At 39.2% G+C, this 12,055-nt stretch overlaps 1 protein-coding gene across 19 annotated transcripts in view; it reads right to left on the bottom strand.

Annotated features, from left to right (window-relative positions):
- The window catches only part of THRB (thyroid hormone receptor beta), a 371,044-nt gene that overhangs the window by 64,108 nt on the left and 294,881 nt on the right, over positions 1-12,055 (bottom strand). For 17 of the 19 annotated variants that reach the window (XM_077865408.1, XM_077865416.1, XM_077865411.1 and 14 more), the window contains one exon: positions 6,280-6,540. The exons of the other annotated variants lie outside the window; for them this stretch is intronic. In XM_077865408.1, the coding sequence (XP_077721534.1) occupies positions 6,280-6,540 (261 nt within the window). The remainder of the gene's footprint in view (positions 1-6,279; positions 6,541-12,055) is intronic. 19 annotated transcript variants of the gene reach the window in all.

The raw sequence follows: 12,055 nt of genomic DNA on the forward strand, positions 1-12,055 counted from the left end.
TGGAGTTAGAGTTAGCATCTCCTCCTTTACTCTGCTCTTTCATTTTTGAGCTACCTAGTGTCATGGATTGACCTGTACCCAGGGCCTCTGGTCTATGCACATTTGTGCACCCGCAGTGATACAGACTTTTGAAACTGTAAGTGGAAGCCCACTGTACTTAATGCCTGGTGGCTTCTCTATTTTGTGTTCCTAAAAGTGCCTTTTTTTTTTTTTAAAGATTTTACTTATTTACTCATGAGACACACACACACACACATAAGATAGGTAGAGACATAGGCAGAGGGAGAAGCAGGCTCCTCACAGGGAGCCTGATGCAGGACTTGATCCCAGGACCCCAGGATCATGACCTGAGTTGACCGCTGAGACACCCAGGCATCCCTAAAAGCACCTCTTTTTAAGAGGTGTTTATTTTTTAAGAACCTGTGTATTTTTTTAGTGGATACTTTAGATATGCTGTCGTTTATCTGAACATTCTCCTATGGATAGATATTTGGAGTGTTTTTATGTTTTCAGTAACAAAAACAAAGGTGCAAAGAAAACAGGTGAACACGGATCTTCATTCCTGTGGGTATTCTATGGAACAGAGTATTGTAAGCAGGACGGCTGGGTCAAAGCATATCTTCATTTACGGTTGTGATAGATACTGCCAAAATGGCCTTGGAAAGCCTGTGGTCCATCTACTGCTCCATGCTGCATCTCAGTGAAAACTGAAGTTGGATAAAGGAGCCTTGACTTTCTGATGTTTGCCTCCTTTGCCATTGCCCTGTTTCCAGTGTTTTCCTCCTTTCCACTTCAGCTGATTGCTTTTCTTTCATTTCTTGCCCTCTATTTCTTTCTGTCCTGTTCTACTTATGGGGTGCTCTTTCCTGCCTTTGAAGTATCAAATCTCACAGCTCTCTTGCAGATACCAGAAGCTAGTGGAGAGCACTTATTCTCATGTTGATGGCTAACATTCCAAGAGTGCCCTTGAGGTATATGAATCACACTGGCACTCTCAGCTGGGACCTCGCATCCTGATGTATGGCGAGTAGGGGCAGAGTGGAGAGCTGAGATGGATGGAGCAGATGGTGGTACTAGTGGAAGGGCTCAAGCTTTTTAATTCTCCATCTTCTAAAATACTCATTTACCTGAAGATGTCCTTGTATTTTACTTAAGGACAAAGATAGCAATCACCCGTTGAAAATGTGAATGTCTAACTTGAAGGATTATAATGCATACAATGACTTGGCATTACATCTCTCATTTTTAGAACACTTTGTTATTTTGGTAAATGAGAATTATATATCATTTAAAATTGTCATCATTGATTTGATTCATTTTTTCCTCCTTATGAAGAGCATGAGTTAATAGTCTGCCCCTTTACTGACATAAGATACTGTTTTAAAAATTACTTTAACTTGTCTAAATCTTGAGGACTGGCCTTAATAAATTATGGTATATCTATAAGCAAGTATAATTTATAGCTAATAAAAGTCAGGATTCAGAGGAATACTTAATGACAAAGGAAAATGTTCATGATATGTCATTAAGCATTAAAAGCTGGTTAAAAAATGGTACGTCCATCTAGTATGATCCCAAGTTTGTAAAAAATAGATACATACAGAAAAAAGACTGAAATAGTGTAAAGATTTTAACACTGCTTATCTTTGGATGATCGAAATACAAATGATTTCTAAAAAATTTTTTTGTTGAACTTTCGGGAAATTTTCTATTTTGTACATGAACATGGAAGGCTTTTACAATGCGAGAAAGTAACTTTAGTAAAATTATTTAGACTTTTTTTCTCCTTGCCTTCCTCGGATATAAGACTCGGTTCTCTTGCTATTAAACATAGAACTGATCTACAGAGAAAATTCAGTGAGATCACTAGATTGCTCTCCATCTTTTTCTGATGCAAACCAGGGAGATGGGTCAGTCCCTGTGTTTTTTTCTACTACTAGGTTCCAGCCTATCAGAAGGTACCTGATTAACATTGAGCACAAACATCCAAGTATGGAGTCTGACTGTCTGGGTCCAGACCCTGTTAGATCCAGGTACAGGGGTGCATACATCTAACTAGGACCCATCCTTGTGGAACTGGTGGGACCCTGTGGTTCCAAAGAGAAGTTCAGGAAGGCATGAGAGATCTGCATGAAGAAGTCTTCTAAGTACTTAGAGGAGGATCAAGGCCCCAGCCAAACAAAGTGGGATTCTCTGAAGGGCTCAAGTCCCAGAGGGATGTGTTACCAAGCCGAGTGATTAAATAGAACATCCAGTTGGCAATTAAGATAAACCAGGCCTAAAGGAAGCCCAGTCAAGAACAGCGACTTAGGGGACTCTCCAGGTGCAATCAAGGAAGGGAAGAAAAATGCACATTCCCTGAGTGTCCACTAGGTGGCAGGCCCTTTCCTACACTAAGCTTAAGTGCAGTCTCAGGCATTTTCTGATACTCAGGTTTTTAAGAATCCTCCTGTGGGCTGGTTAAAAAACACAGATTTCGATCCACTTTTCAAAGCTTCCAGTTCAGCAGTCTGAGGTGAGGCCTGAGAATCTGCATTTCTAACAAACTCCCGATGAGGCTAGTGCCACTGGCTGGTGCACTTCGAAGACCACCAAATACATCATCCCAGACTCTGGGAGAGAAGGAGGTAGGCAGGAGTAGGATGTGGTCCTTGTGCCTGAGCAATCAGTTCAAATTGTGACAAAAACTCCAGGGAGGTGTAGTGTAGAGATAGCAGAGTGGCTTGGGGTCATTTGATGCTGGTTGGAAACAGCCTCTAGAACTCGAGCAGACTGGAATTATGGGCTCTACAGCAGAATGTCAGGTCTCCAGAGCTCTCATTCCAGATAAATGTGCTCCCAGTTAATTTCCTTAGAATGACATAGCAGACAGAAATATAGGTATATGCAGATTAAAATGAAAGCTGTCTTCAGACCCAGACTGAAAAACAAAACATGAAATTTGTACCAAAAATAAGCCAGAAGGAAAACAATAATTCTATAAAGCATACATTAGTGATTCTCAAATTATTTGAACTGAAGGACCATTTATTTTTTATTTTTATTTTTTGAAGGACCATTTAAAAACATATCTGGTCCATTATAGTGTAGTACATGGTTCTTTTGCATGAGACTTTTTTATAGCTCTGGCCATGCATTACTGACCAGGCAAGTGGGACAACTCTCGACTGGTCCAGACCCTGTTCAGTGAGGTGAGCCCACTGATCATGCATGGGAATGTCAGTGGTTAATGACAAATTGCTATAAAAGTTTTTAAAGCTTACTCTTAGTTTCTGTATTTGCTTCAATAAAGAGGAACAGAGCATCTGGGTGGCTCAGTAGGTTAAGCATCTGCCTTTGGCTCAGGTCATGATCCCGGGGTCCTGGGATCAAGTCCCCTATCAGGCTCCCTGCTCTGTGGGGAGCCTGCTTCTCTCTTTCCCTCTGCCTGCCACTTCCCCTGCTTGTGTTCTCTCACTCTCCATCAAATAAATAAATAAAATCTTTTAAAAAATAGAGAGGAATAATAGCAATTAGTAGGAGGGTCCCCAACCACAAACCACACTTCGAGGTGTGCTGATTGGCTAGATGACTGACCTGACAGATGGGCTCACTGTGGAACTTTGAGAAAGTAATTTGTTCTTTTGGTTCTTGCACTGCAGATCCTTAACTTTTTGTATCCTTCAGGGCTATTTGGTTCTTATCAATTCAATTGGGGTCCTTGAAATGGGACTAGTTAGATGTACTTTTGGCCTTAATGCTATTGCTTCATGCTAGACATCAAGGGTGTTGTCCTGCACAGGGTAGGCACTTAATAAACACTTAAGGGGTGCATGCATGGATGGCAGCCCAGGACTGAGATATCAAGCATACTTAGGCGTTGGACAGAGATAGCCAGGAAGTAAATGCCTGGCATAAATGGGCATCAAAATGGAACTCTCCTCACAGTGATTTTATACGGGTGGCAAACAGGCAGAGCAGATGGAGAAGAACCAACTTGAAAAAGAAAAAAGTGACTAATTGAGTTGTTTCTCTGGTGCCTCACTAAGTACAGGTGTTCATTGTGGATGAGCAAGATTCAGTTCATAAGGTTCATAGGCCATGACAACTTAGGCTTTCCCATGACATTTTCATGTTGAACCAAGCCACTGCCATCCATTCATGCCAAGATGAACCCTGATGGTTACTTAGAAACTACTGAAGAGTTTTCCTTAGTTGTTTTTCTTTTAATACTAGAATCTTGAGGAAGGACCTTAATATAATAATTTAATTATATTTTCTCATTGAACAGTTCTCTGACTTTAAGCAAAGGAGAACTTAACGCAGAATGGATTATCAACTCTAATCCCCACCCCCTTCAAATGTCATGCCCTACCTCCCACTCACCTGGCCTAATCTCCTTCTCCATTCCTTATCAGACACACAGTGCAGCACCAGGAATTTATGTGATTTAATGATGCATAGCTAATTATACTGATCCCAGTTATAATGATAGCTGCTATTTAGAGAGCACTTAGGACAGGTACTATGCTAAATGCATGCTTAAATATATTATCGTATTTAATTCCATCAATAGTCACATAAGTTTGCTCAAGGGACAGAGTGGAAGGATTAGGATTCTAGCCCAAATTTGTGGTTTTAACTACCGTACTACATTCAGGGTCTTGGGTCCAAATAGAGACTGTTTCCTTTTGCTTTTAAGGTATAACAACAAAGTGAGAAGTATACAGGATTAGGAACTCTGGGTACCCAAGGCCAAGATTTCTTGTAAATGATAGACATAGACAGATCCTATGAATGAATGAATGAACATGGGTACCAACTGTGAATGAATCAAATTTAGTTTGTGAGTTTTTTAGATCATGAAGACACTACAGTTTCATGTTGGTATTTCACTATAAACCAAGGACTGACATGGTTTTGATGCCAGCTCATAAAATCTGAAGATACAATCTGGTTACAAACTCTAAGACTAACTCTCAATTATATCTCAAACAAATTTGCACACATATACACCACACACACAAACATACTTATATGGGGACACTTTAAAAAAACTTATTTTGTTCTTTTTCTAAATATCTTTTCAATTTCTCAAATCTTCCAAATAATAAAGGTGAGAGGCAGTTCAAACACAAATCTCAAAGAGAACATGTATAGTTTTAACTGCACTCAAATCAGAACTCATGCTATTTTATTATTTTTAGATAATTCTATTTTCAACTGACACAATCTATACACTCAACTTCTCAGGTCAATTGGCAGTTCTAAGGAGCTTTTGATATGTTTTCAGAAAAGCTAAAGGACCAGCACTTTTTCTGACAGGATAAATATAAACGTGTTTACGTTCAAGTGAGAACAGTATGCAAAAGTCTCTCATGGCTCATATACAGGAGTCTTTACAAACTTTCAGTAATATATCTTGGTGAGTGACTGCCAGATTTCCAAAGACACAACTTAAAACTTTATCAGAGTCAAAATCTTTCAAGAAGAACCAAAAAGACCTTCTTTTCCCTACATGCTAAATTGAAAAAGAATGGAAAGTTTCATGAACATGGACATTTTAAAGCACAAATGAATTTACAAAGCAAACATTTTGGGGAGCCCTAAGACAATAAAGCGATCAGCACAAAGACATCTGTCAGGGTGGAGGCAACCTGAGGTAAAGACCAGTTAAATCTAATGCAATCAGGAACTTAGACCAGTTTAACACTTTTTTTACGAGGTGACAACCTCCTAACACCATAATCTTGCCTTTCAGGAAGATGACACAAGGATTTAATGAGTAAAAGAAAACAACTTAAAACCTTTCTTTTGAATGTGAATTGTCTATTTGGGTTAGAGGTAGTCTTTGAGATCCCATTAGCTACCGGCACAATTGGGATCTCAAAGTAAATAAATGCACACACACGCGTGCGCGCACACACACACAGGTTTCAAAGCAAGTAGTTACAGAACAAGAGCAGTGTCTGTTTCTCCTCAGATTCAAAAACAGAGTTAAAGCCAAAACCAACAACCCTTCTGCTAATTAGAGAAATAAAAGTCTTCTCCCCGAGTGTCCAATGCAACACGAAACTGAAATTAACTGCTTCCCTTTGGGACTCATTTATTTATGTTCAAAAGAAGACATGGGGATAAAGAGACCTTGCAACGGAACAGTTGGGGAAAACACATGGACACCATACATTGCAATAAACGGAGCTGAGCACACAGTTACAATAGAGATTTCTTTTTCTCTTTTTTTTTTTTTTTTTGCTGGTTGAAACACTTGATATTATGGTCTAATAAAAATTGGGTTACCTTTGCATTTCTTCTCTTCGGTTTGGAAGGTCTGGGCACTTGGAACACTTTGATCGTTCACATCGTCATGGTCCAGATGGAATATCGAGCTAGTCCAAGTGGCCTGAATGAGATGTGGTGACGACTGTTCATTTTTCAACGTGCTACGCCTCTCCGCATGGTTCTTCCTATGTAGGCAGGCTTCAGACATTCCTACTAGCTTCCAGTCTTGTTCTTGGTCTGGACAGTGCTTTGGTTTGTCCCAGGCTGGAAGGCCATTTTCTGGAGGGTTGAAAAACATGAGATGACGAGCTGTTGGCATTGTCAAGATTCTGTTGAGATGCAGTTTTTGGAAGGCAAGTTGTTTCTCAATTCTTTGGGGCTGACAGTATTCACATGCACCTCCACTTGACGGCAGTGATAAGATGCAGAATTTGTCAGCCTTGGGCATTTAGCCACCACAGTTGGATTGCCTGTCGGAGTAATCAACACATTCCCCCTTATTTTTAGTGCCTAGAAAGACATTAGTTCCTCCATGGAGAGGCTGTACTTTCGCCAGCCGGGCTTCCACAGCAATGGCCCAAAGGCAAGTTTACACCAATTTATGTTACTGCTTAGACGATCGTTTGAGGTCTTGGGGGTCAGGGCTGGTCGTGAACACTTTTCAGATCCTTAGGACATAAAACATCCAGGATTCAGCCTTGTTTGACTTGGGTTTTATCACAGGCTGACCTGAGGGGCACCCTGTTACTTAAGTGGGACATGCTCACGTGGTTCCTCAGGGAGTGACAACTTAGTCCTCCCCACAACCTTCTACTCCTAACAGTCTGACAAAAAGAGACTGGATCTTCGAAAGGAAATTTGTAAATGGTTTGAATGTAGTTCCAAATTGGCAATGAGATCCAGTGAAGGAAAGCAGACAGTGCTTTAGTTGTGGGGCAAATCAGCAGCCCTAATGATAGAATGAGAAGCTCCGAATCTCTTTGGATGAGATATAGTCAGTGAATTATTCATGTATAATGTGTTGTTTTTTTCTATTTAATTTATGAGGACTTGCACATCTACCCTCTAGAAAATGGGAAAAAGTGGAATAATATAATGCAAACTTTCTTACACTAACCTTCCCTGGTGGCAAACTTTACTTCCTTAATTATCTTTACTGTACATGGATGTAAGGTAGAGAGCAAAAATGAGCAGACTAATGCATATATTTGTATACGCATATACATTAAAAAACATAATCCATCTGGTCATCCATATTTCTAGAAATTCTTAGGCTACTGTCTGTCAAAATGAGAAAAATACAATATAAATAGAGTTCTACTTTTAAAGTGATCATATACAGTGATTGAAAGACTATAATTTAGTTGTGAATTTTCCTTTCTGCTGAAATTAGCAAAAGAGCAAAGATATCCATATTAGAGAGACAAGTCCATCCCGATCTGTGCATAGTATTGGGAATTTGAAGCTGCCTTTCCAACATTTAAAATGAATTTTAAGTTACTTAATGCAAGGGCTCAAAATGCTTTATGTTTTCATCAGTACCCTCTGTAAATAACCATTGTCTTTAGTTGGTGTTGGCTAAGGATGGTTTCTCTAAAAGTGTGATCTACTCTCAGTCATTTGAAGGTTGAATTTGCCTTATGAGTCTTCAGGTTACCATGTGGAAATTCTCATACACATATACTCTCCTTCTACTCCAGGAGGAGACTGTGAACAATGACTACAAAGTAATAATCAAGTATGATTTCTTTGTCACAGTAAATGGAAATGCTGTGGCTTGAAATAACATGGACAGTAAGTAATAAATCCATACAAAAAATTCTATAATGTGACAGCTCTGGGATACAACAATTGATCTTATTCAGAGAAGAGCCCCCAAAATTCACCCTATGCAAATGGCTATGCTAGTTCTTTCTCTTCAGAGGTTATATGGCATTATTCACTGCATGGTGAATCAAAAATTCTGGTCTCAATCACACCTAGCTACTGGTGCAGTTATAGGCACCCATCCTCCCTATCCATTAAAAAAACCCCAACAGATTCAAATCTTGGGAGATTGTGTTGCACTTCAAATTAAACACATCTATGTAGAATCATTCAGGTTTATTATACATTAGGGTTTGAAGTTTTCATGAGCTAAATATAAAGCTACAGAATGCAAGAGTAAATTCTGGGTCTAAAGAGATTCATTTGATTTCTACAGACATGAAAAGCCTTCTGACCCATGTATGTTTCTATGATATCTATATTTTCAGGGACTTTCTAAATCCTCAGTAAATAGTATCCTGTAAAGCTCCATTTTAAGTAACATTACAAAATCACACTATTTTGTAGAGCCTCCAACATTTGATTTTTCTGCAGAAATTCTTAATGTTTGATATTAATTTCCCTGATTGAAAAGAAATTAAGAAGTATCGCCAAAATGGATAGTAAATGCTCCCCAGCAAAGGGAACTAGTGGTCATGCTTGGATGAGAGTTGTGGAAAGGGACTCTACCCAAGGGGACGTTTCTCCTTAAAGCACAGCCTATTAAAGTTTGCTCAGCATGTCCCCTGGGCCAACAAAAGCAGAGATTTCTTCTAAGCAAGGGAGGTTATGTTTAGGGTGAGGCAAGGGATAGGATTGCCTTCCATTTTCCTCAGAAAAGAAGTTGAGATGGTTTAAGGAAAGGGCTTCATTCATGAAGGAGGCATTTACAGGCTCGTAATTACCCTCTGTAATTCCATTCATGATAATGATATTCAGTTGCTTAATTGGCAGGTTTATTGGTTGGGGCACTGCTGGGAAACCTGGGGACTGTGAAGTCTTGGCTGGGTCATGGGAAAGCTCAAAAGGATTTTATTTAATGAGGATTCTTGATTCTTATCCTTCCAAGAACAGGGAGTCACATTCAATTCCTATTCCATTCCCAAGGAGGGATAAGATACCCACTATACGGAGCTCCTTAAATTCTTCCTATTGAGAATGCTGTTGTTGGTGAGAGCTGTAAGTTACCTCCACATGTTTTTGCTTAGCAGTACTGGTTTTCAAGGGTATCCTGCTATTTCTATGTCTAATGCTTGTATTCTTTGGTTCTCTCCAAACTCAAACCAATGAGGTATTTCTTTGTAGAGAGATTGCAATATCAAAAGATTAAGTCAGTGATTCCCAAACTTTGGTGATTGACAATTACCTGAGTACTACTGTTACTAAAGAACACAGAAGACCAGGCCTATGGAAGTGGGATGGGGTCAGGGCATTTGTATATTTACTAAGTTCTCCAGATGATTCTGATACCCAAGAGAGACTGAGATCCACAGGGTTAAGAAAATTGAAGGTAGGAAAACAAATTACTGGCAGGTTTCAGGTAAAGGTATAGTGTCCTTCTTAGACTCGAATGTTACCCAGCCTTGGAGTAAATTTACTTTAGAATTAAACAATTCATCAATGTTTTGGGATCAACTGTATGAAGATATAAAAGTCAGATAACATGAAGGCGCCTGGGTGGCTCAGCGGTTGAGCATCTGCCTTCGGCTCAGGTTGTGATCCCGGGATCTAGGATTGAGTCCTGCATCAGGCTCTCTGCATGGAGCCTGCTTCTCCCTCTGCCTATGTCTCTGCTTCTCTCTCTCTTTGTGTCTTTCATGGATAAATAAATAAATCTTAAAAAAATAAAAGTAAGATATTACGAAAAGATGCTCAACATCATATTCATCAGGGAAATGCAAATCAAAACCACAATGGGATATCACCTCACACTTGTCAGAATGGCTGAATAAAAAACACAAGAAACAAAAGGTGTTGGTGAGGATGCAAAGAAAAAGTAACACCCATGCACTGCTAGTGGGAATATGAATTGGTGCAGCCACTGTGGAAAACTGTTGTAGATTCTTCAAAAAATTAAAAATAGAAATATCATATGATCCAGTAATTCCCTTACTGGGTACTTACTAAAAAAAAGACCACAAACACTTATTAGAAAAGATATATGGACAATATACTACCTACAATAGCCAAGATATGGAAGCAGCCTAAGTGTTCATTGATAGATGAATGAATAAAGACGTGGTGTACACACACACACACACACACACACACACACACACACACAGGGGAATATTACACAGCCATAAAAGGGATGAGAGCTTGCCATTTGCAATAACACAGATGGACCTAGAGGGCATTATGCTAAGTGAAATAAGTCAGACTGAGAAAGAAAAATACCATATGATTTCACTTATGTGTAAAATCTAAAAAATGAAATGAATGAACAAACAAAAAAAGAGACACATAAATACAGAGAGCAAACTGATGGTTACCAGAAGAGAGGAGGGTGTGGGTTGGGTAAGATGGCTGAAGGCGAGTGGGAGATACAGGCTTCTGGTTATGGAATGAATAAGTCACGGGGAAAAAAGGTACAGCATAGGGAATATAGTCAATGGTGTTGCAATAGCATTGTATGGTGACAGATAGTAGCTATAGTTGTGGTGAGCAGAGCAGAACACACATATCTGTCAAATCACTATGTTGTACACCTGAAACTAATGTAACATTGTGTGTCAACTGTATTTCAATAAAAATGTCAGATATTGGAGTGCCTGGGTGGCTCAGTGGTTGAGAATCTGCCTTTGGGCCAGGTCGTGATCCCGGGGTGCTGGAAGCGAGTTCTGCATCAGCTTCCCCACAGGGAACCTGCCTCTTCCTCTGCCTATGTCTCTGCCTCTCTCTGTGTCTCTCATGAATAAATAAATAAAATCTCTAAAAAAATGTCAGATATTAACTGAGTGTTATGTAGATTGTGGGTATGGGTGTAAATAAACATTCACCTACAAAGTCTGCTGTTCTGGACATAATGTGCAGTCATAGAAATACGTTTTTTAAGATTTTAGAATTTTTATTTTTAAAAAAGATTTTATTTATTCCTTCATGAGAGACACAGAGAGAGAGGCAGAGACATAGGCAGAGGGAGAAGCAGGTTCCATGCAGGGAGCCCAAAGTGGGACTCGATCCCAAGACTCCAGGATCACGTCCTGAGCCAAAGGCAGACACTCAACTGCTGAGCCATCCAGGTGTCCCAAAATACATCTTTTTTAAAAGGAGGATTCTACAAATGATCATACCTTATTACTCACATGAAGTGTGAATCCTTTGCTCTTCAATGGATCCCAGCTAATACCTGGCTTTTAATACTCCATATTCTAGACATCAAGACAACCAATTTGTCAGTTATGATGCAAATTAATAACAAGTAAAATTAAAGAAAATAACTAGATAGGAACACGTGAACTGCTACTAAAATAACTAGACACACGCTGGCCTGTATCTCTCAAGAATTTAGAATCAGATGATTGAATTTGTGTTAGATGATTATAAATAATTCTTTTGGCTTTGAATGACACAACCCTGGTCTAAAAAGTTATTTTGAAAAAAGAAACAAACCTAAATCTCATTAACATAATTACATAGAGCCTATCTCTGGAAATTATATTAAATATGATAGGAAAGAAATGTGTCCATCAAAAAAGAGAGAATTGTATGAAAATATTCAAGTATTTCAGGACACAAAAGCGAGCTGATACCTTAGAAAAGAACTAAGGCAAAGGAAATAGGATTATGACAGAGTGGTCAGAGAGGGTCAGTTGAGTGGGCTGGGATTTAAATGGCACTCATTATTAAGAGTGTTTAGTTTGTAGTAAAGGCCATTAATATTAGGCAGTGAGACCCCAAACCATACTCCGCATTATGGGGATGTATATCCAATGTGCTTTGCAAGCCCAGGAAGTGTGTAGAATTATCACTATATAGCTCAGGCTAT

Source organism: Canis aureus, chromosome 22 (assembly GCF_053574225.1).
Source record: "Canis aureus isolate CA01 chromosome 22, VMU_Caureus_v.1.0, whole genome shotgun sequence".
NCBI lineage: Eukaryota > Metazoa > Chordata > Mammalia > Carnivora > Canidae > Canis > Canis aureus.